Here is a 23529-nt window from a genome sequence, read left to right as displayed (position 1 = left end):
AGCGTGCCGTCAATAAGGAAGGAAGGTAGATAGTTGAGAGAGAAGGTGAAAGTGCTCAGGAGGAAGAAACTGGTGGAGGATCTAATATTTATGTCTGGGGGCTGTGGACGACGACGAACACAGCAACGGGGAGTGCTCCCACGATGGGACACTTGCTCAAACAAACCAAACGCAATCTTTTGTCTGCTGGCACTGTGTCGCTACAGTGAATTCTGGAGAACGCTTTGGGTATCTGGTGCTCTTTCTACAGATTGTGCACGGATTTCTGAATCCCTGCTACCGATGGAAGAAGTTGGGCTGATGTTCGATGCTCTATTCAATTGATATATGCGCTTCCAAGCTGTGCAGGGGTTTCTCTACCAGATAGAAGAAATTGGGCTGGCTCTTGATGGCCCTACTTGGTTTATATACACGTAGAAGTGACGAAAAAAGATCTGTCAGAAGAAGACTGATTATATTATGTGGGGCTTCTATCACACAGATGCAGGATATGCCCTCTGAGAGCCCTCTCGCGAGCTAAAGTATCAGTATAAGTTAAAAACCCTCCTAGGATCAACAATATCTACCACGATTCATGGCCATATTTCAATCTCCTGCCACCGCCCACGCTGTCCGTCCTCCTTGACGACAGTCCCCTTATCACCAACTTCATCAGCATCGACGAACACCCACTTCCACCGCTTTGGGTTTCCGTACTGAGAGAGATCCAGCCGTTCGACTTCCTCAGGACGGATGACGACAACGCGGAAGTGCTTCCTCGCAACAGGGTCATGCAGGTCATATACATCCTCGCCCATATGGAGGGTTTGGTCCGATTGTACCTCGGACTTGGGACGGCCAGGGGGCGGGTATTTGAAGGAGCCTTGTTGGAGGTTAGCACGGTGTTCCAGCTACATATAAACAGAAGATAAAAAGGAAGAAGAAAGCAAGACAGACCTCTCATCACAGGCGTATGATTCGCAAAATACATCGTAATCTCCCTCTCCCAGCTCCACTCGCCCCCGACCGCTGTACCACCCGCATCCCGCATCCTCATGCCCTTCTTCACCTCCTCCCTCGCCTCCCTTTCCTCCTTCTCTTCCGGGGAACCCCCAATAACAAACGCCTTCCCCTTGATGCGCCACTGGGTCATGACCTCCTTGATCCAGAAGACGGCCTCAACGGCGCCTCCCGAGCTAGCGACGTTTTCGACCTTCTCCATCCGCACGTCCGTGGTGATCGTGGGCATGTCGCTCTCGAACACGGGCGGATTCGTCGGCGCGTCCTTGTCATGTTCCTTCTCCTGCTGCTTCAGCTCCTTTTCTGCCTCCTGATGCAGCTGGAGCTCCCCGAAGAAGCCGCGGAAGCCGCAGTACCGGGCGCGGGGCACGCATCGGCCTTGCTCATTGCGCGCGACGGTTGAGAAGACAAATTCCGGGGAGGGCATTTTGCATATGTGGGATTGGAAGGCTGGACGCCAGGGGGCGCATGCTGCGGGCCCGGAAGCTGCTGCCATGGTGATAGAGGAGGAGAGGTAATGTAGATGATGCTTTAGACGCTGCTGGGAGACACGAGGCGTGGAGGCCAGAGTACGCAGCAAGAACGGGGGAAGCAAAGCACAGGTAATCAAGCAGCTCAATGATACGGGTTTTTGTATATTTTATTTCAGGTATATGCGTGGACTTGACGAGGAGGCAGCTTTAGATGCAGTTCAATCAAATCAATTGTGTGGGGTGGATCTAGTGCAGATAGACGTCTTTTTTGCCAGCGACGACGAAACTGCAAGTCAACCAATGCATCGGCTGCATGTGTAGGTAGGATTAAGAATTGGAATCACAGAATTCTTTTTTTTTGTGGAAAAGCCTACAGAGCCGTCAACTCGTGCGAAGGATGATGTTTAGATGGTTGTGATGATCGACGGGCGTGTGTGATTCGCAACTGACGTCGATGTGTGGGGACACGTGCTTATCTTATCACACTGCATGTCAAGAGTCGTTCATCTCGCTCGAGCACAGATATCGCAGACCTATATGAATAATCTTCTCAGCTGTCAACGGACTAATATCTTAAATTTAAAGTCAGTGGTATCACTCTAGGCCTTACGACTTGCTATACTGTAGGTATCAACGGAGAGAGTTCGCACGATTGTTTATCGGAGTTCTGATCTTCCACAATAATATAATGAGAATCGAGTCACTTCTACATCTCCAATACTATTGCTGAACGAGCTTTTCTCTCGTGGCCTTTGCACCCTCCTCATCATGGGTTGACACCTCTTTCTCAACCCAGATGTCATCTTCACCTAGTCGGGTAACAGTCACACAGGTCCAGATTGGCTGATGGTTCGGCATGTGATTCTTAGAGTTGCGCACCATAGCGTTCAGTGCCTAGTTTAGCGTCACGTCCTGCTGTCGATATTTATGAAGGATCCTTCGCGGCAGTTGTAGCCTCCTCCTTGTTAAATAATGGTCGGCCAAATGTGCTCCACCTGAATCGTCGCAATCTGGCAGAAAGGCTTGATGGATTATCCCCTTGACTGAGCCTCCGTAGCGAACGCTCTGCATTACATAGCCTTCTTTGCACCGCTCTGGGGCAGAGTTTTCACGTTTGACGAAAAGAGATAGAAATGCAAGGGACCTTGCCCTCTTCCGTCCGTATTGATGCATCTCTGTTGTCAAGAAGGAATTTCGTAATACGGATTGACGAGCCCGTCGAAGCAACACGCAGTGGTTTGAATGAGCTTTGAATGAGCTGTATGGCCTGTTTGCATATCTTGGTGTCTGTGTCGAAGATCAAAGATTCACCGCCGAAAAAAACAAATTCAACAATGTCCTACAACGTATATGCACCTAAGTGACAGTCGGCGTCCTCTACCGCTGCACCGTGACACAGCTGACTACATTCTCAGCTTGACTAACAGAGATCCGGGGGCTGCGGATGGTGCCCTTGGCATGATACAGAAGATTAGTCCTGGCATTTATTTCTGTGGCAGCTCATTGATTGATTACGGAATGTGATGCAGGTTTACTGATCAGGAATTGAACATGTGATGGTTTAGGCGGTTGGAGGTCGCGCCTTCGGACTAGGGGTCATCCATCCCACTATCTAAGTTCTAAGTTTGAAATCAGAACAGAAGAGGAAAGAGTAAGAGCCTACTTCTACCCAATCCGTCGTATGAAGGCAGTATAACCCCCCCCTTTCTTTTTCCCCTCACTCTTCTTCTCATTCTTCCGAGTTCTGTTCTACACGCTTTACTCCTGGCTCGGATCAGTAATCTCATGCGGCTGCGCATTAGCAGTCTTTGCTTCCAGTCCATCCGCATGAAGCTCATTCTATGGACTGAGACTGTGCTAGTCGGCTGCGACAGTTTATGTAGTTGAAGTTCAATTAACAAGGCCCCTAAATCTTACCTAGAATTTACTTAAAACTGGCATGAAAACATAGTGGTGTTCGGAGAAAAAAAAAGATCATATTGTTGCAACACTTGGTGATGAAAATGAATCATTCCTATATCTTGCCCAGACGGGGGTCCAACGGTCTTTAGCTGAGGCAGTGTTAAAGAAGTTCTCGTTGAGAAAGCTTTCTTCCACAACATGGGTTGGTACTGGATGCTGTTAATCCGGCCTATGGAAGCTACCCCTATCAAGATGAATTTTATCGTGCGTTACATGCAGTTCTCAGATTCTCGACAAAAGTTTCCAGTGAATGGTCAGGAGATGGGAATGGTAGAATCGACTTCAGGCTTGTAGACCTTGGATGATGTTGAAGAAGATGAGATCGTACAAACATTCCGGTCTATTTGCAGCGAGTCAGCCCGAACAATATGCATTGTGGCAGAGAAGTATCGCCAGACACTCTCGGTAGCTTCCGTCTAAGTCCGATTTTAGCAACTCATTGCACTTCTTTCGGCGGCGTTGGCTTTTCCTCGAAGAAGAAGAAGAAGAAGAGGAAGATGACAATGACAATGACAACCTTAAAAAAAGATGGGGAGGAATCAAGCAGAAAGAAGCTACACCTACTGACTTTCTCTGTCAAAAGAACACATTGTTCTATTTTCATATTTCCTCCCTAATGCATTGTTATTCTTAAGGGGATGATAGATGCGAACAAACTCCACAAACACCAAAGACATGCCGGTGAAGAAGATAATAGTAAAAAAAAAAGGGTCTTTTTGTATCAGTCAATCACACTTTTGCAAAACCTTACTTGTTTGTCCCCCTTGAAATATCGAAGGCATCCCGTTGCGTTGCGTAGTAATGATTAAGTTTGTTTGTCCTCATGAGATAAGAACCGACCGTGATGATATCCCAAGCAAAAAAAAAGAAAATAACAAAGAAATGTAGAAAGTTGAAGAAAATTTACATCCGCATCTTATTCTCCTCGTCGCTTTCGTCCTCAGCACCCAACGCACCACCCGGTATCCGGCCCTCGTTCAACTCCTTCTCGAGTCTCGTGATCTCCTGCAGAGATTTTGCCTCGCGGATCATCTTCTCGACCCGCTTCCGCTCCTTCTCAGTGAGTTTGACCCGGATCGGTTTCTCGCCGGGGGCGCGACCTTCGCCCGGCGCACCGGGCCCGGTCGACGGGACGTCGAACGTGCGGGATCGGATGCCCATGATCTTGGATGCGAGCGTGGACGGCTGCTCGTATGTGCCGAAGAGCTCTTTGGCCTTGGCGCGCTCCGCGTCCTTGACCTTTTGGTAGTCGAGGAAGCGGACGCTGGGGATCCGCCAGACGACCCAGTAGCGGTAGTGCTGTTGATGGCATTAGATTGTAGCTCTTTTGAAAGACGCATAGCTCCAAAATCGAAGGAAAAAAAAAGCGTAGAACTAGCACAGGAGATATCTGCAACTAACCTCCTTCCTCGTCACCGGATTATCCAACAACACCAGATGCGTCAGCTTCGGCAGCTTCCCCAGCGGATCCAGGTCCGCCAACTCTGCCATGTTATTCGACGTCAAGACGAGGCACGTCAGATTCGGTATCGACGATGCCAGGTTCGGATGGATGTGGCTGACCCTGTTGCGCGCGAGCATCAGGGTGCGAAGGCGCGGGAAGAGGGGAAAATTCGAGAGGGAGGAGATGTCGTTGTCCGTGAAGTCGATCGCATCTTGGTCCTATATAAAACTTTAGCTTAACGCCCTCCTCCTCCCAACAAACAAAGGAATGGATGGAACAAAAATCTTCCTGTGCTATCTGCGGGGAAACATACCTTCGCAACACCCAAGTTCTCGATAGCGGGTATCTTGTGCCCTATACGTTCCCAACACGCAAAATGGTATCAATCATGCTCTTCTTCTCAAAAAGTGTAGTATCTGTTCTTTTCAGGTTTGAATATGTGTGAGACCCACCTCGTAGATCCAGCTCGCGATCCTTGAGCGGGTTGATGTAGGAGAGGGAGTTTTGGATGAGCTCGACGGTCAATCGCATGGTTGCTGGCGCGTGGCGAAAAAAAAAAAACTAAAACAAACTCTCTACCGTGGTATCATGGATAAGAAGAAAGAAAAGAAGCGATCACGCAGCACATGCAAAGACCTTGAATTGGAGACGCGGAATGAGGATATGACGAAAGTTGGAGAGCCGCTCTCGATGGCAAAGCTCGATCTGGTGAAGCTCCAAGGCTGCACCGCGGTCACGTGCTTCGTCGTCTTCCTATCAACATAGTACAGCAGTTGGCGGGAAGATGTCTGAGATCGGGTCTTACAGATACGATAATTTTATTCAGGATATTTGGAGATCTAGAACTTTGTGCTGAGACTTTGGCAGACCGACTGATGTAATCTGTGCCCGTTATTTCATGACTCTTTGGACGAACTCGCGTTCAATATTCTACCTAGATGCATCAAGCATTGCGGCGAGAATACAGGTAATAATCAAAACGAACAAAAATCTATGATTTCATTGAAGTGAAGACAAATAAAAGATCTATTTTTACAAACGGTTATGGAAAGATTGTCAACGAAGAGAACCGGTCTTGCGCGTCTGTCCCTCCAGACGTTCTCGCAAGGAACACATCAAGCAAACCCATCGCTAGACTCCTACACAATGCCGTGGTTGCGAACGCGTCACTTGTAAAAAAAGGAAGAAGAATCTGTGAACCGACCGTATCTTAGAAGCGTTCCCATAACACCAACTCGAAGACTCCAGCAATGAATGTAATATATCTTTAAGCATACACACATAGAAGGGACACCGAGCCTCGTCAATTAGCCAGTAAATCAATTAAGTCAATCAGTCGTCAGCTAAGGGTGTCATAATAGGTGACACGTGGTTCGGTCTCGCCGGGCTAGTCGCTCTTGATCGTCGCCCGTTTGTTGTCGGACCTAGAGCGATTGGTGATAGGTGATCTCTGCTTTCTGTCCTGACAACCAGACCCGTCCTATCCATATTGCCATTTGAGGGCAGGTTGTTAATCCCCAGACCCGCATTTCCCGAGGAGCCATTGTCGAACCCGAACATCAGGGTTGGAGTGCTTCCCCATTCTGATGTTCGCTTCAGTCCTCGACCACTCGGAGAACCGGAGTCGGAGTGACGCTCGCTTTCATGTTCGCTGTCCGACGCAACATTCCCGAGCTCGAAATCACGGGTGCCGTCCTCGAGGACACGTTCGTAGGACGGTGGGTTGCGCCTGGTGAACGGTAGCTTTCCACCAAGGAATCCGCTCTTTTTATTATGATGATGATGATGATGCTGGGACGATCCGCGGCGGTGGAAGAGCGTGCCAAGCTTCCGGTAGATGCGCTGACGACGAGTCCGACCGCACAGGAAGTAGAGTGTAATTATAATTATAAAAATGAAGAGTAAAATCCCAGGGATCCTACGTGGAGAATCCCCAGCGAACAGTGCGTCATGCCAATGCTCACCGTGTACTTCTTCTTTGGCTTCGTCCGGTCTTGCAAGGCGATCGACACTGGGGTACTGGAAGTCCCCAGGGACGCCCGGCATGTTGCTCCCAAACCCAACTGGAAGGGCCTCTCCGTCAGCCGGAGGCACTTGAGAAGAGGCATATAGCACGACCTTCCCCAAAGTCCAGCTCACTTCCGTACCGTGAATCTTATTCGCTGGCTGAAATGGGCCGATGAATCCTTTATTCTTGCCATGTGAAAGGACTTCCTTGGTACCATTGTGGCCCGAACCCTTTGTGTCTTCAAGACCCACACGTGGAATTCCAATACCATCGTGCAACATATTAATGATCCAAGAGGCCTTGAAGCAGAGTTCATAGGCGGATTTATGATCATCGACTTTCCCCAATTGGTGATCTGAAATGCTCTTCTCAATGGAGCCCCAGTCCTGAGAACAGAATTCTTTGACCCTCTCCTGATACGTATTAAAATCGTAGGCTTTATCCTTGTAGTCTATTTCGAAGATCCCGTGCGTCGTATGCCAGAACTCACTGATGCCGATGAAATGATTCACATCGAAATCAATGGCTGGAACGTGCACTCCATGCAGCAGACAGGGTTGGTCGGGACAAGGAGCATCTTTGTCCAGTAACGCATATGTTTGCCGAAGACACTCGTCGAACTTGCCGGTCCCAAGAAGACACGTCTTTGGTTCTGTGGTAGAAGAGACGATCTCCCCATCCATGGTTGTCCGCAGCTGGTTCGGGAGACATGGATCCGGCAGTTCTTTGATGCCCTCTGCTCCGCTGGCTGCCTGAAGAGCCTTGATATAACGATTCCGAGCCTCGTGAACACCAAATTCCAGCCATGACGTGACGAACACCTTATACTCCCGAGAAGAGCCATCCACGTTCCGTAACCTCAATAGTTTCAAGTCATTCGCATGCTTCTCGGCCTCTGTAGCATTGGGAGCAAATGCAATCTGTGCCGACGCTCCACCCATATCTAGAAAACCGTACGTATGGTGGTCCTTGCCGTGGTTGTGTTCACCCGGAGAATCGAAGCTGCCCAGCAGATAGTTGGTAGCAATCCACCCGTAGAGTCCTTCCGTCTCGCCCGGTATCACTTGGACATGGAGATCGCAGTCGGGAAGCAAGAAATCCGAATTTGAACGAATGTAGGAGCAAATCCTTTCCAGGAGGAGCTGCTGCTCAACATTTTTAAGCAGTCGCATGCCTGCAGTCGCGAGAAGGAAGATCGGGGTCTCCTTGACGGCATCGTCGGGTACGATCTTGAGTGCATGCTGCAGGAGACCGTCAAGATGATCTGGCCCGATCTGCTCCGGCTTGCTTGCAAACGAGGAGACGCCTATCCAACAGACTTGTTAACGAACTGCGCTATGGAACAGACAGTCCCAAGTCGAGGTCCGCTCACCAGGGTGTATCTTCTTCGTCCAGTCCTCCTTGGTTTTTACCTTGGGTAGCGACTTCAATCGCCCCGAGTCGTCATCTTGGCGGGCCCGGGCGTTATCTAACCATCTATAGACATGTACTCGAGTCCCCTGATTCCTCGCAATCAGTATCCCGAGCGCCGGGAGAACGAATGTGTCTCACGAGGGGACTTACGGACGAGCCCGCGTCCAGGATCACTCCGTATCGCCCTGTGGTCGAGGACTGTTAGCTGTCGAACGCAAGTCGTGAAGAGAGCGACGGAAGGAATGCGACGGCGTACATTTACCCATTTGGATCGAGGATACCGTTATCTCAACAGCATGGCCTGTGAATGCGGTGGCGGTGAGATCAGCGAATGGAAGGGAGAGCGTTGCGACAGCTCGACGCCAGCCCCGAGAGATCCGCGCACGCTCTGTGGGATTAGAACCGACGGTTCGAGAAAACCTGGGCGGTGCAAACGAGTGGCAGGAAGGGGAAGAATAGTCGCACACAGAGAAGAGAAGAACCAGAGGGGACACAATTACAAGAATAGGAATAAGGCTCACGATGCAACGGGGACGCGACAGCTGGGACGAAAAGGTTACAGCGGGCGACGATCGCCAACGCCGTTGCAGGGCTTGGCGGGACGCAAGCGGGTCGAGTCGTCGAAAACGCGCGGCCAGTGCTGGGAGAGACTGCGGCGCACGTGGAGATGGTCTGGGAGAAGGATTCTTATCAACAGGATGATCCTGCGCAGGTATGGAGCAAAGCCGTCCCGTATCCAGCGTGCTGATATACTCCCAACTGATAGGCAGACGTCACCGGAAGCTTCGCATATACCCTAATCTGGAGCTTGTCGGCCCTAAACCCCGCCAAGGGACAACCCTTTTCAGCGGTGGTGATACGGGTTCGTGCATGTCTCAGGCAGATATGCCAGCCTCTTTGTTGGCGTCCTCCAGTCATATCGGCTCTTGAAATGCTGGTTACTGGTTCCTTTGACGGACTCGCGGGGTTCTCCCACATTCCTCGCACATATAGCATGTGTGATCTACGACGCGATCGATTTTGAAACCCCTGCTCCATGACATCCCGTTCGTCCCAAGATACACTGATAAGCAGCAAACGAAACAAAAATAATCTCTATTACTATCCTGAAAACTGAAGAAGAGATAGGTCTACTAAATCGAGTCGGAGAGCAAGCGTGTCGCTCGCTATTTTTTGCCGCCCTGCTCAGCCTTGGAAGCCGAAACTTCCTCGTTCGGAGGCGTAGGCAGCTCAACCTTGGTCGGGTGAGCCGCGACGCCGGGGATACTCTCGAACATGGTCCAGTCGCCAATCTGCTCGTCGAAGAACTGAGCCCTGTCAAGACCGATCATCTCGGCATCTTCGTCGACGCGCAGGTTCATGCCCGGGATGAACTTGAGGATGTACAGCAAAATGCACGAAACGACGAACGAGTAGCTGGAAATGGCGCAGATCTCCGCCAGCTGCTTTCCAACTTGGACCCCATTGCCGTCGATGCCGCCGGGGGCCAAAGTCGCTCCGTCGAGAGCAGAGATCGACGAGGTAGCAAAGATGCCGGTCAGGAAGGACCCAACCATACCGCCACAGCCATGGAGCTTGAAGACGTCCATGCCCTCATCGATGTGAAGCCAGTCGTTGATGTTCTGGAGCAGCGAACACACAATGCCCGTGATGAATCCAATACAGGCGGCCAGCCAGACGGACACGTAACCCGCAGCAGGGGTGATTCCAACCAGGCCTGCGATGGCACCCTCGCAGGCACCAACGACGGAGAACTTTCCCCTGTGCTTGATGTAGTCCACGAGGACCCATCCCAGGACACCGGTGGCCGCCGCGGTGTTGGTGTTGAAGGCAGCCAGCATGGCACGAACGGAAGCGTTGAGAGTCGATCCACCCTGTCACTGTTAGAACAGGACATGTCGCAGGAACGAAGTTGATAAACATACGTTGAACCCAAACCATCCGAACCAGATCAAGACAGTTCCGAGGTAGACCAGGGTTGTGTTGTGAGGCTTGCCGTGAGAAACCTCCCCGTGATGCTTGCGCTTTCCAAGGACAAGTGCATAGGCGAGAGCGGCCCAACCGGAGGCAATATGGACAGGACCTCCTCCTGCAAAGTCAAGGGATGGCAGGTTGTATAGCCAGCCGTTGGCGTTCCACGTCCAGCACGCAATGGGACAATAGACAATTGTCGCCCAGCAGAAGCTGAAGATCAGGGACGGGATAATGTTTCCTCGTTCGAAAGCGCCACCAACAACGATCATCACCTGGAAGAATCAGCATTATTCTGACCATGGAAACCGTAAGCTGCCTGAACTCACTGTGCAGGCGCAGAACAGAAGCTGGTAAAGGCAGAAGACGATCTCAGGGAGGACGGGAGAACCGCCCGAGGGAGCCGCTAAGACGTTCATCATACCGAAGTTCTTCAGGTTTCCGATGAATGGGCCGGCATCACGAGCATAAGCGAGGGAATAGCCCCAGAACATCCATTGGAACGTCGTTCTGTCCATTTCTTCAGCAGCTGTATCGAGCAAGCTGTCACGTATCAAAGGTAGGTAATATACTTACACCGCAACGACCATTAACGACTGGAACAGCAGCGCAAGGGCGGACTTTCTCCGCGCAAGACCGCTGTAGAGCAGACCGATTCCGGGAATGATGAGCCAGACGATGAAGCCACAGAAGGCGATGTATATGTAGTTATACTCCCACCCGACATATTGGGCGTTGACGTCGATCCCCTTCGGGTCACCGCCATCCGGCATCGTCTCGTTGAACACAGGCTGTTGGAGAGGTATAGGTCAGCCAGACCGTCTATCCAGTCATCCCATGGATTCACATACAAGTTCAGCCATGACGAGGAACACTGCTGGCCAGGCCTGTCAAGCCTGCCAATCGAACTTGCTAGACCAGACAAATCTGAGACGAGAGGTGAGAGCGCCTTATGACGGCGGGCTCTTTAGATGCTTGCGCGATAAGAGATCAATGTAGTGGTCCGTCTGTTAGAGTCCTCAAAGGAACCCGAGCGAGGGCTGGACTCATATCTTATTTATTATCCCTCTGACCCCCAACGTCAAGAAAACGAGTTTCACCGGTCTCATCTTGGCAAATTTCGAAGCTCTAGATGCTTCCTCCCATGATATGGAGTAGTAGAGCTCCATTCGCAGCGGGTCCTCCACTCCACCGGTCTGGCCATTGCTCCTTCTGGACCGCAAACGCGAGCCGCCCTTATCTCTGACGGTAGATACACGCCGTACATCAGACAAAGCATACGTCTTCGCTAAGAAAAGCCAAGAAGCCCAGCAGCGAACCCTATAGACGAAATCCATTCATGATCTGAAAGAGAATGACCGGCGGGGTCTTGGCCCTGATCCCAGCTCATAACTATGATAGCTGTCGGTGTAAGATTAAACCTCTCTTATCAATTTCAATCCTGCAACAGCTGCGCCGTGGTAGAGATAAGAACTGTGACACGAGATGCTCAGAATTTAGATAGGGTATGTACGGTAGGTGCCAACGGATACTGTGACCGCATACAGTTTAGCTGGTGTCGTCGTGCAGGAGGTCCAAGTGTCTGCCATGAGGAAGCTGAAAGCGTGGAGGAGGGGAATGGTTGCGTGATGGTGATTGGTGGTAGATAACGACGCTTCCTTGGCGTTGGTGTTGTTGACCTCCAGGGCTACCAACTTCGTTGCTACCTATGGAGTCGTAGATTGGTGCTTTAATTTTTCCTTAGGTAGGTATGGAGATATCTAATTCTATCCGATGGATAGATAATCTAGAGGCTACTGCGTAGAGACGCTACGAACCTAATTATAGACCCTGCTGACCTTCTGCATCAAGTACATACCTAGCACCCCTTGACATAGATTAGCATGATATGGCCCCTGGAGTAAACTAACTAGATCGTGAATCGATTATCAATAGATCAACAGAGAAAATCTCAACAATCAATCTCCGATGCCGGCATGATCTCTCCATATACCCGGAATCGATTAAGAGTTCTTCTTCATCACACCAATCGAAGAGTTATATACTTACTCCAGAGAAGGTAATGTAATACTGTTAACAGGGCCAAGGAGCTAATCTAAGCCCTTCGTCACAACCACGATCTGAGCTCGATCAGACTTACCTTACCAGGTTCTTCCGTCCGCTATGTAGCCAGGCTGAACCTGTAGACTGGTACAGTACTAATTGTATGCCATTGATATATATATATATATATATATACCTACCTAACTCAGTTGGTAGCACACGATAGAATTATCATGCAAAGGAGATTTATATATATGCATTGCCTCTTCTCTCTTCTTATACCTATACATCGTCATATGTACTATCCTAAAACCAGTCAATCATCAACAAGAGCCGGAAAAAAACCAAGAAATATAATATGTACTGTATATGATATATGAAACAATCCAATCCAAGCATTTCCCAAGCTTTCCCTTTCCCCTTTTTCCAGTCCTAAAGCATAAACGGGTATAATAACAGGTATCATATAGGACAATGAGAAATAGAAATATATGGGAGGTGGGGATATTTGTATCACGTAGATATGTCCAGAGGCTTTTTTTTTCTTATTGGCGCTCCGCAGCCTGGACTGCTTCCAGCTAGATGCATGCATGCATGCGACGCTGTGCAGCTGCGGTCCACAAGCCTAGTAGCAACCTTAGATCTTCGACTTTGTCTCGATCGCCTTTCTCCGCTTCGTGCGGGACGAGACATCCACGTCAGCCGAATCGGAGCTTGCAGCGCTTCGGAACAGTTCGCGGCCGACGGTGTCGGACATGGTGAGCACGCGCGATGACACGGTGGCTCCGTCGCGGCGGTTTTTCCTTTTTATGCTTATATTAGTGGGTGGATCTTTTGCATTTGTAGGGTAGACGTGAGGGTTGAAGATAGAAGCCCGACGCGGGGACTGTTGCAAGCATAATATTAGAGAGACTAGACTTACCCCTCACGCCTCGATTGCGCTATCAGCTCTGTAAAGTCCCAGAGACGCCCGCGGTCCAGCAGTTTACCCGTTTTTGGATCACGTTCAGGAGTCCAGTCGGGTGCCAACCTCATTGTGGTAGGCCCGGGCAGTTCCTTGTTCTTCGCGACGAGGATTATGCCTTCCTCCTCGAATCGTTGATACGAGTTCTTCAGGGTTTCCTTGTTGACAGCTTCGAAGTAGGACAGGTCCCCTTGGTGGTATAGAGTTTTACCGAGCTGGAGGAAATAATAGTCAGTATCATTGACAATACAGCATTTGCAAAGTGAACAGGGCCGTACAAGTTGAGCACTATCCTGCGCCTTCTTCATATCAATCCAAACATCCTTGGGTCCATCCAGAGGCGGGGTGAGTCCCATCAACGACACGGCGCCCAGCCAGCTAGCTTCAATGAATGGCCAGATCAGGAAGCAGTAGAAATCGAAGTTTTCCCTTCCACACTGACGTTCAGCATCACTAAGCTCGATGAAGGTCGGGGCATTTGAAGAATCTCTCGTGACCTTGATCACATTATCCTTTTCAAGTCCGCGAAGGGTCTTCTCCAGGTTTGTCGTCAACCCATCTGGAGGGAAGATAAACTCGCCACGGAAGAGCTAGAAAATATCAGCGATATGCAACTTTGGAGGGAGAATGATGATGACATACCTGCGAGAGGAACGTGACCTGTCTCAGAAGCGCATCATTTGTTATACGCTGGTTTGCCGGCCCGCCGCCCTGCTTGACTTTCGTATACATAGCTGCAGAAACCAGTGCTTCCGTGATGAAGAGGTGGATCGTCATGTTGCGGTAGAAAGAGAGCTGGAATCGGTCCACTGCATAATAAGTCGGCTCCGCCAAACCACTTATCTCGCCCACAAGTTTTGGACCCAGAACCTCAAGTGCACGATCAACCACTTGCGCAGTCGGTGCCCGGTAAAAGTGAGCCACCCTTCCACCTTTCGCGCGGACGCGTTCGCAGAGCCAGTCGACACGACGGACCAGCTCAGCTTTACCGACTCCGCGACCACGAAGCGTCAGGAGAACAGTCCCAACAAGGGCCGTGGGCATCATAACAGATACGTTGTTAATGTCGGAGAGAACTCTATATCCTAGAGTCCTCAAAATCTGTCCTTTCTGAGCCGGGGTAAAGGTCTGTGACAGGCTTGCGTTAGGGAAGTTAGTCAGTCGCGCTGTTTGTTGAGCAATAAATTCCTTTAGACTCCATGGCTCGTGGAATCGAACGTCCACACGGCCAAGTTTTAATGAGAGCACAGAGGACGACGAGAGGAAGTCTGCCAAGTTTTCCTTGCGCTTGGGTTGACCTAGAAGCTCGCTGATGTAGGACCTGGAAGCAACGTTAGTGACATGGGAGTAAGATCTGTAAGACAGTGACGGTGGTCGTACTCTGTCTCAATGACTTTATCGTACTGTGTCGAAACAGGACAGATTATGGCGTCCTCAACGCGGCCTGAAAGAACGCTGTCCAGAATAAAACTGAGGATCCCGAATTTTGGAGACAGGAGCTTTCCAGTCCGCGAGCGGCCTCCTTCAATAAAGCACTCGAAATTGAACCCTTCCTGCAAAATGGTGTCGATATAAGCCTGTACGACGGTATGGTACAATGGATCATTTCCGAAGCTACGTCGGATCCACATGGCACCTGCTTGCTGTTAGTGCGGTAGGGCAAAGTAATGTGTACTCCAGCATACCTGCATGCTGCAAGAAGCTCCCTACTAAAGGAAAGTTGAGATTATCTCCCGCGACGACGATGGGTAGGCCGATTCCGAGACGGTAGCATATTAACTGCAAGGAAACATAATCCACGTGGGACTTGTGACAAGGTAGGAATACAATCGACTGCCTCTTCTTGGCCGCCTCCTCAGCGACGGACCTTAGGCGCAGAACCTCCTCACTAGACACATGGATGCCTACGTACATGAGTTAGATTCCAGAATACCACTGCTATTAGAGGCATATAGTATAGACAAAAACAACTGACCTTGATGGTATGCACGGGTGAGTAGCTGCGTACACATGTAGTATGCTCCCCTGATAAACCTTTTACTCTCCATTTTGCAAATCATATTATCCATCATCGTATCGACGACCTCAAGCAGATTACCCTCGATCTCTTTTCTGCGCTTAGTTTTCGCCTCTTCCAACGTTCCTGCCTTTGTACTCAATAGTCCTTCTTTCTCTTCCACCTTCAGTCGCGCCTCCGCCAGCTCCTTGGTCTTGTTCTGCAGCATCGGACTGGACAGAATCAGTGACTTCATCCTGTCTGAGTAGCCGGAATAGAAAACGGGCTGGCCGATCACATCATCATAGGCACGCCATCCCGTCCCCGACACGAACAGGCTAACCTCACGCAGGAAATCGAAGGGATTCTCTCGAAACCGCGCCATATGACGGACGAGGTTTCGTTCCGTAATACCGTCATCGCCAGAGTCGGGTCCTCCGGTGAAACCGGAGGGATGAATCGTGACTTGGTCTCCTACAATCTCCAAGTCCGGGGCGGAATGGGCAGCATCGACAGCCGCCTTGTCGGAAGGCATCTTGTGTTGAGATTCGGATGAGGGGAAGCCCCAGCGCGCGGTGCGGAGTTCAGAAGGGTCAGCTCACTGCGAATACTGCAGGGTCAGAGTGTGCCATTGATCTCAGAGAAGGATACAGAGGAAGATCAAGCCTTCCGCCCTTCATCCAGGTGACGAGAGGAGCGCAGAGACGGCGAGAAGCGACGGGTGAGCTTCCATCCCCAACAAAAGGCGACGATCTCGCCCCGGATTCTCCCCAGATGCCTCGGATACGTGTCACGTGATGTAGCGGTTGGCGGCGGGCGCGCTAAGCCGGTTGGGGAAGCAAGCTTCAGGCCGGGCGTGCGGCCCGCGAGGCTCCACCGCGAGGATGAGCTCAACGCTGCAGACATCATCACGGTCGACAGGACAAGACGCGCCAATTGACCCGCAATGGAGCTCGATGGCCCTTTGGCTTTCGTCCCTGGATGACCAGTGTCTGTTTCAATCTTATCCCCGTGGTCTGAATACGATCAATTAGTACGGTTACGACGGTTGACCGCGACGGCCGTCTGCAGCTTCGAATTCGGCTTAGCCGCTAAGATGCTTCGCTGGTGGAGGCCCTGGAGGGGCTTTTCAGGTAGGTCACGCAATTTTTTATACTCTTGACACTTTTCTAACCCATTGATCCCTTGAATAGCTGTCTCATCATCCCTCACAATGGCTGCAACCAGGTCTCAGCACACACACTCCTTCCAAGTCTTTCGCGATGTCCCTCCCTTCCGTCAGCTGCGGCGGCAGCTTCTACTCGCGGACCGGACCGTGGGTTTCGTCCCCACCATGGGAGCTCTCCACGAGGGCCATCTGTCTTTAGTTCGACAGGCGGCTGCGGAGAATACCGATGTCGTCGTCAGCATCTACGTGAACCCGACGCAATTCGGCGTCAACGAGGATCTGTCGAGCTATCCGCGGACGTGGGATGCGGATGTGCAGAAGTTGGAAGAATTGAACAATGAGCTGGCTAAGAGTGAAAGTGGAAGCTCCGGCCGCATCACAGCCATCCTGGCTCCCACAAGCAAGGTCATGTACCCGACCCTGCCACCCTCGTCGGAGCCCGACGGACACGGCTCGTTTGTCACCATTACGCCCCTTGCGACGAAGCTGGAAGGTGCCTCTCGTCCGGTGTTCTTCAGAGGAGTTGCGACGGTCTGCATGAAGCTCTTCAACATCGTCACTCCGGACCGCGTCTATTTCGGCCAGAAAGATGTCCAGCAGACCGTCATCATCAAGCGGATGGTGCAGGATTTCCACATTGGCACTGAGGTCAAGATTGGACCGACGATGCGTGAGGCGGATGGCTTGGCTATGAGCTCTCGGAATGTCTACCTGGGAACCAGAAGACGCGCTGTTGGTCTCGTTCTCTTCAAAGCGCTAGAGGCTGCAGAGCAGACCTACGCATCGGGCAAAGGCAGCCGGATAGACATTCTGGGAGCCGCGAACAGGGTCACGCAGCAGACATTAGCACAGCAGGAGGCTCTTCCACCATCCGAGCGAGCGATGTTTGAGGTGGACTACATCTCTCTCGCGGACCCGGATTCACTTGAGGAAATCGATTCCGTAGACCCTTCTAGAGGAGCGATTCTGAGCGGCGCCGTGAAGATGCACCCCATAGAAGACCCGAAGCCTGGTGAGGACTGCGGCTTGGGATCGGGAACAGTGCCTGTCAGGTTGATCGATAACATCATACTTCACCCTCGAACCTGATGATACCCAGCCCGTGAGGAACGTTTGGAGCCTTGGCCTCCTAGAAGTTCCTTGGGCATGACAGATCACCTGGGAGGATTCGTGCTGCAGTCGACTGTGTATATACTAGCAATTTATGTTATTCCAAAAGTTGATAGTCAAAGCAATTTGTGCAATCTACGTAAGAGACAGTAGGAGGCTGCCATGTTTATATCTTTGCGCATCAGGAAAGTTGTTAGGGCTGAGCCGTAGGGCTCGGATATACTGCGGCCCGAGAAATTTTCCTGATGCGATAAGCTTCGAGATCCAGAACGTCCCGCTCGGAGATGCGAGAGCGCAGCGAAAAAGAAAACATAACAGCCATCAGCCCTGTCGCACCGCAACAATGGTGGACGATGGGATGCTCCTGAACTTCTCCCTTCCGGGAGACGGCGTCATCAAGCCGGAACCCAAGTTCAAGGGCGGGACATGGAGGGACCGCTTATCCGCAAAGAAAATTGCTCTCCGTCGGGCGAAATCTGCGGGGAATGAGAACCGCGAGAAGAAACAGCCCCAGAACCCGAACAGAGTCCAGCTCGGTCCGTCACGACCTACCAAGAGACAAAAAACAGAGGGCGACTTCAAACCTTCAGCTACCAGCAATGCAGCCGAAGCTCGAAAGCCGCCGCAGCAGCAGTCGCACCCTCAACAGCCACGACAGGTCATCTCCTCCCTCTTCTCCTCCAATCCGGCCCCGAAGACCGCGAATGAACAACCTACTGAGGGAGAAGCCTCCGCGGAACCCGCCAAACCGACCAATGCGCCCCTCATCGACGGGCTCGATACCTTTACTGATCTCGGGTTGTCGCAGACGCTGGCGGCGCACCTACTCACCAAGATGAACCTCAAAGCGCCTACCGCAATTCAGAAAAGTTCTGTGACTCAGTTGCTGAAGGAAGAATGCGACGCTTTCATCCAGGCTGAAACGGGTTCGGGAAAGACACTCGCTTACCTCCTGCCGCTGGTGCAGAGAATCATGGCCCTCTCCGGTTCGAAGAACGGCGACGGTGCTGCGGAAGTAACGACGAGGCCGAAAAATGACGATGTCACCGTGCACCGAGACTCTGGTCTGTTCGCCATCATCCTGGCACCGACACGAGAACTGTGCAAGCAGATTTCGGTCGTGCTGGAGAGTCTCCTTCGGTGCGCGCACTGGATCGTGGCGGGGACGGTGATCGGTGGTGAGAAGAAGAAGTCGGAGAAGGCCAGACTGAGGAAGGGTCTGAATATATTGGTCGCTACGCCCGGTCGGTTGGCGGATCATCTGGACAATACGAAGGTCCTGGACGTGAGCAACGTCCGGTGGCTCATACTGGATGAAGGAGACCGGCTGATGGATCTTGGGTTCGAGGAGGAGATTCAGGGGATCGTGAAGAAGCTGGATGAGAGGCAACAGCCCAGTCGCATTCCCGGGTTGCCAGCGAAGAGGACGACTGTTTTGTGTTCTGCTACGCTGAAGATGAATGTGCAGAGGCTCGGTGAGATCAGTTTGAAGGATGCGGTGCACATTCAAGCGGATCCGGCAGACGAGGACGAGCAAGCTAAAGATAAGTCCAAGGAGGAGGAGCAGGCCTTCTCTGTTCCTGCACAGCTCAAGCAGTCGTACGTTGTCGCTGCTGCGAAGCTACGACTGGTGACGCTTACGGCTCTACTGAAGCGGACATTTGCACGCAAGGGTTCAGTGATGAAGGCTATCATTTTTGTGTCCTGTGCAGACTCTGTGGACTTCCATTTCGAATTATTTTCAAGAAAAGAATTGGGTGATGGCAAGGAGAAGGAGGACGACAAGGATGACGACGATGATGATGATGGAGAAAATACCAAGGAAAAGAACAACAAATCCTCGTCTCATGGCACGATAGCTCCAGCCACAGCGTTCTCAAACCCTTCCAACCCGGTTACTATACACAAGCTCCACGGCTCCCTGCCACAACACGTCCGAACGTCCACCCTCGCCGCATTCGCCCGCAACCGCGACGCCTCCGTCCTCATCTGTACCGACGTGGCCTCCCGTGGTCTGGACTTACCAAACGTCGACTTCGTAATCGAATACGACCCGGCCTTCAGCTCCGACGACCACCTGCACCGTATCGGACGAACCGCCCGTCTCGGCCGTGACGGTCGCGCCCTGATCTTCCTCCTCCCCGGAAACGAGGAGAATTACGTCGAGGTGCTGAAGCGCGGCTACCGCGACGGCGGGAAAGCGCTCACGCGCACCGACGCCAACGAGATCCTGAAGCGCGGATTCGGCGGCAACACCGACAGCGCCAGCAAAGAGTGGGAGCAGAAGGCCACGGACTGGCAGCTCGACGTCGAGCGCTGGGCGCTGGGCAATTCGCACCATCTCGAGCTGGCACGGCGGGCGTTCCAGTCCCACGTGCGTGCGTACGCGACGCACGTCGCGAGTGAGAGACACATGTTCAACATCAAGGAGTTGCATCTGGGTCATCTGGCGAAGAGTTTCGCGCTGCGTGATCGGCCCAGTAAGATCAATGTGCCTGGTTTGAGACCCGGAAAGGAGGAGACGAAGAAGGATCATAAAGCGGAGAGGAAATCGGTCGCTGGGAAGAAGAGGAAGGCTTCTTCTTCTGGCGGTGGTCGTGTTGACGACGACATCCCGAAGGCCACAGATGGAGAAGAGGCGGCCCGGAAGATGAGGGCCAAGATGAAGGAGATGATGGGAGGAGGGGCAAGCGAGTTCAATCTTGCCTAAAAGTAGTTATGATGGTTTTTTTTTATGTTTTCTTTTTTGCGATTTTCTTTTGTAACGTTTTTTTGTTTTGATTCATGTTCTTATTAGGAAGATATCCCCCTTTATCTAGTAGATATCCCATAATGAGATCTTTCCATCTTTCGCGCCAGCCGCCAGCCAGTGTGTCATCTGCGCTCTTTGGAGCCTCTGCTGTTGGATAGCAGCCAGAGAACCTATCGGTCGTGTTTGAGCAGTAAGACCGCGCTCGTTGCCCCCCTTATTACTATCCCCATCCTGTTGAGGAGAGACCTCCGTGCCCTCCTGCTCCGTAGGTGTAGGTCTAGGCCTGGTCTCCACCGAGCGATCACGACCAACACCCATATCCGCAAACGCAACTGCATAGCACCCCTCCTTATGCCACTTCAGAACCGCCATCTCCCTCATATTTCTACACGCGTACACCCTCACCCTACAGTCCCATCCCGCCGTGGCAAAGATCTTCCCGTCGGACCGGATCCGGAGACCTTGCTGGCCCGCATGTCTGGTATTGATGACCTTGAGCGGGAGTTCCTCCAACTTGACGGCACTCTTGCCGCTCTTGCTGTTGCTGCTGCTGTCGGAAAGGTAAGCACTGGTATTCGGGGTCAGACCCGGAAGGGGGTGCTTCGCGAGCAGGGCGTCAGCGGAGGAGGTGAGGAAATATTCCTTCTCCAGGGTCGGAGGGACGTCGAGGGAGAGGATGGGTTGCGTGTGGGGACGGCTCTCGTAGAGTTTTTCCCATTTCCAGATGGGGCTCTTTTGTTTGGTACTATTGATCTCTGTGTCTTCCGGTAGAATAGGGCCCCGTCGGACGTGGACCATGACGTGGCCGTCTTCGTAGCCGGATGCGAGATAGATATCTCCGCTGTTGTAGTTGTTGTTGCTGCTGCTGTTGGAGGGGGAGATGAAGAGGTTGACGGCCATGACCATTCCCGTCTGCGTTTCTGGGTCGGCGGGGATCGTGCAGACGCGTCTCTCGGAGGGGAGATGGAAGATGTCGATGCCGCCGGAGTTGAGAGCGTTGGGGACGGCGAGTAGTAATGGTGCTCTAGGAGCTGGTGCTCTGTCTTTGTCTTTGTCTGCTAAATCTGCGGGCGGTGACGACGTCGACGCTGGTTTTTTCTCTCCATCCTCAGAGGTATCGATCTCATCCTTGTCTTCCTTTCTCGGGAGAAAACAGAGGGAGAATGCGCAGAAATTGAGGGCGTTTACAGAGAGGGAATGAAGTAGCCAAGGCTGGGCCTTGGTTTCCGATTGAGACCCTTGATTCTTCAGGTCCACGGGAAGGGTCTTGTCGAGGATTTCTTCATCCTGGGCCCTGAATCTCCATACGCGCAGCTTATGATCTCTGCCATGTCTATAGTCGATGTGTCAGTGCACGTTCCTTATACACAAGGAGGACAAGGAGTCGAGCAAAGAAAAAGAAATGGAGAAACTCACGTAAATATCTGCACTTCAGCAGTATCATCGAAACTGAAGCCCTTGACCTCCAAAACCGCGCCCTCATGCGCCTTCCAGACGGCGACAGGTCTCTTTGTCACCACGCTCCAGATGACGACCCATCCGTCCGCATCACCGGACGCAAGCTTGGAATTCTGACCGAAGAACCCAAGAGCATGGATGGGGGCGGTATGGCCGCGGAGCACATAGAGAGGAGTAGCCGGAGGCAAGTAGCCCTGTTGTTTTTGTTGCTGAGATGGGGTTGTCGACTGTAGCTTATTACGTGCAGACATAGTTGATCCCTTAGTATCAGGTTTGGTTTGGTTTCATGTACGTAACCAAAAAAAACAAGGGTATAAATAAGAGATTATAATAGGATATGGCAAACAATGCCTGTATTTCGAATAATATTTCCGGACCCTATGAACGTCGAGAATCAGAAGTGGAGATTTAACCTGCACAGTCCAGACGCTCGCCCTTTAACCTTATCCCCAAAGGGTTCCAGTTCGGACGGAATCAAAGCGCTATGCACAGACTATCGAGGACGGTGAAGGCTCGATCGATGACTGCAACGAGGGACGCCCTGGGTCATAATCCTGCGCTTTCAGTCAGGAAATTTTATTTTGCAAAATCTCCCCGGTGGACCTTTTAAAAAGGCGTCGAAAGCTGGCTCTGGGGACTTCAGGAGGCGATGGGCGATGTGGAGCTGGAGAGAGACTAAGGGAAGCTCCGCGTGAAGTCTTGGCACCGCCATACGAGGCCTTGCGCCATAGCCAGCCAACCTCATGCTTCTATCACTCTGCAGCTAGTCTATTGATATCATGGGCAATCTGCTTTGCATGAGACAAGGAGCTTCGTATACAAAAATGGCGTATTCCATGGCAGCTCTTATGTATCTAGCCTGCGGAGTACCCTACCTGATGAAGAAACAATGTTCCAACAGCACGCTTGCATGCAGATAGCACGGAGTACAGTTCCACAACATAAGACGCATTCTTTCCAGCCCGACGAGGATACATATTGATGCACTAATAGAGTCACCTCCGGATACATATCTAGCGACAATCCATGCAGCTGGAACCTTCTGGGATATTCCCTGTCATATCCGAAATCTCTCTCAGAAAACGAGGAACATCGAATTCCTAGCATGGGTCGTTATGCAGACACTGCCACTTACTTAACGATCGGATCGCAACTTGAACCCATGGGCCAAACTTCCAGAGCGAATTTTCTTCCTTGTCCTGCCACCCCCGATCCTTGCAAGTACCGAGCGTTCCTGATTCTGATAAACATAGTGCCGCATCGGGGTCATGGTTATTCTTGTTACTCTTCTTGCTATAAACGCAACCTGGATGCGGGTTATGCCCAATCCAGGTTTGAACTTACGTATGGATCAGAGTTTTGTCCCTGCTACTCTCTGGGTCCGATTTGCACCTTGCTGTAAGTGCTGTACTTACATAGGAGACATGTACCTGATAGGTATTGTACTCCATACCAAGTACTTATCTTCGCACGGAATATCTGGAACATAGCTCCAAGTCAACTTCTATCTACTAGGAGGTAGGTACTTAAACTGCTCCATACATGAAGTTATTAGTAGTCAGCAGACTTTCAACAACCTATTCTCTTTTCTTAACAACTCTATGCTCCAAAAACGCTACAATAATAATCCCTCCTGGCATCATCATCATCTCTTATCGTCAGAACTACCTTATACCGAAAATAAAATGCACCTGTCCCGAATCATGAACAATAACAGCGATGAGCGACAACATCCTCCTCAACTATCTTCCTCCAAGACAAGCCCACA

At 51.4% G+C, this 23529-nt stretch overlaps 8 protein-coding genes across 8 annotated transcripts; 2 read left to right on the top strand and 6 right to left on the bottom strand.

The window, feature by feature from the left end:
• Positions 1 to 572: 572 nt before the first annotated feature.
• Positions 573 to 1495, bottom strand: VTN00DRAFT_9928 (uncharacterized protein; the record flags this gene model as incomplete). The annotated part of the gene is made up of 2 exons (XM_069436937.1): positions 573 to 862; positions 937 to 1495. The coding sequence occupies 2 exons, from the start codon at positions 1493 to 1495 to the stop codon at positions 573 to 575; spliced, it is 849 nt and encodes a 282-aa protein (XP_069284527.1).
• Positions 1496 to 4337: 2842 nt separating this feature from the next.
• On the bottom strand, positions 4338 to 5409 carry VTN00DRAFT_9927 (uncharacterized protein; the record flags this gene model as incomplete). The annotated part of the gene is made up of 4 exons (XM_069436936.1): positions 4338 to 4733; positions 4836 to 5096; positions 5192 to 5232; positions 5331 to 5409. The coding sequence occupies 4 exons, from the start codon at positions 5407 to 5409 to the stop codon at positions 4338 to 4340; spliced, it is 777 nt and encodes a 258-aa protein (XP_069284526.1).
• An 801-nt stretch (positions 5410 to 6210) lies between these two features.
• Positions 6211 to 8565, bottom strand: VTN00DRAFT_9926 (uncharacterized protein; the record flags this gene model as incomplete). Its single annotated transcript, XM_069436935.1, has 4 exons — positions 6211 to 8192; positions 8259 to 8385; positions 8450 to 8484; positions 8556 to 8565. The coding sequence occupies 4 exons, from the start codon at positions 8563 to 8565 to the stop codon at positions 6211 to 6213; spliced, it is 2154 nt and encodes a 717-aa protein (XP_069284525.1).
• Positions 8566 to 9465: 900 nt separating this feature from the next.
• On the bottom strand, positions 9466 to 11133 carry VTN00DRAFT_9925 (uncharacterized protein; the record flags this gene model as incomplete). Its single annotated transcript, XM_069436934.1, has 5 exons — positions 9466 to 10173; positions 10225 to 10545; positions 10600 to 10780; positions 10847 to 11061; positions 11122 to 11133. 5 exons carry the CDS (start codon positions 11131 to 11133, stop codon positions 9466 to 9468), a joined length of 1437 nt encoding a protein of 478 aa, XP_069284524.1.
• Positions 11134 to 12950: 1817 nt separating this feature from the next.
• VTN00DRAFT_9924 (uncharacterized protein) lies at positions 12951 to 15808 on the bottom strand (the record flags this gene model as incomplete). The annotated part of the gene is made up of 7 exons (XM_069436933.1): positions 12951 to 13116; positions 13236 to 13492; positions 13556 to 13867; positions 13920 to 14598; positions 14658 to 14913; positions 14963 to 15181; positions 15253 to 15808. 7 exons carry the CDS (start codon positions 15806 to 15808, stop codon positions 12951 to 12953), a joined length of 2445 nt encoding a protein of 814 aa, XP_069284523.1.
• Positions 15809 to 16369: 561 nt separating this feature from the next.
• On the top strand, positions 16370 to 17530 carry VTN00DRAFT_9923 (uncharacterized protein; the record flags this gene model as incomplete). Its single annotated transcript, XM_069436932.1, has 2 exons — positions 16370 to 16406; positions 16467 to 17530. 2 exons carry the CDS (start codon positions 16370 to 16372, stop codon positions 17528 to 17530), a joined length of 1101 nt encoding a protein of 366 aa, XP_069284522.1.
• A 364-nt stretch (positions 17531 to 17894) lies between these two features.
• VTN00DRAFT_9922 (uncharacterized protein) lies at positions 17895 to 20261 on the top strand (the record flags this gene model as incomplete). Its single annotated transcript, XM_069436931.1, has 1 exon — positions 17895 to 20261. The coding sequence occupies one exon, from the start codon at positions 17895 to 17897 to the stop codon at positions 20259 to 20261; it is 2367 nt and encodes a 788-aa protein (XP_069284521.1).
• A 105-nt stretch (positions 20262 to 20366) lies between these two features.
• Positions 20367 to 22012, bottom strand: VTN00DRAFT_9921 (uncharacterized protein; the record flags this gene model as incomplete). The annotated part of the gene is made up of 2 exons (XM_069436930.1): positions 20367 to 21636; positions 21720 to 22012. The coding sequence occupies 2 exons, from the start codon at positions 22010 to 22012 to the stop codon at positions 20367 to 20369; spliced, it is 1563 nt and encodes a 520-aa protein (XP_069284520.1).
• Between the last annotated feature and the right edge of the window lie 1517 nt (positions 22013 to 23529).

Source organism: Thermoascus crustaceus (genome assembly GCF_041956765.1).
Source record: "Thermoascus crustaceus strain CBS 181.67 unplaced genomic scaffold VTN00scaffold_8, whole genome shotgun sequence".
NCBI lineage: Eukaryota > Fungi > Ascomycota > Eurotiomycetes > Eurotiales > Thermoascaceae > Thermoascus > Thermoascus crustaceus.
Note: the sequence above shows the minus strand (reverse complement) of the source record. Positions and strands in the feature narration are given on the sequence as shown.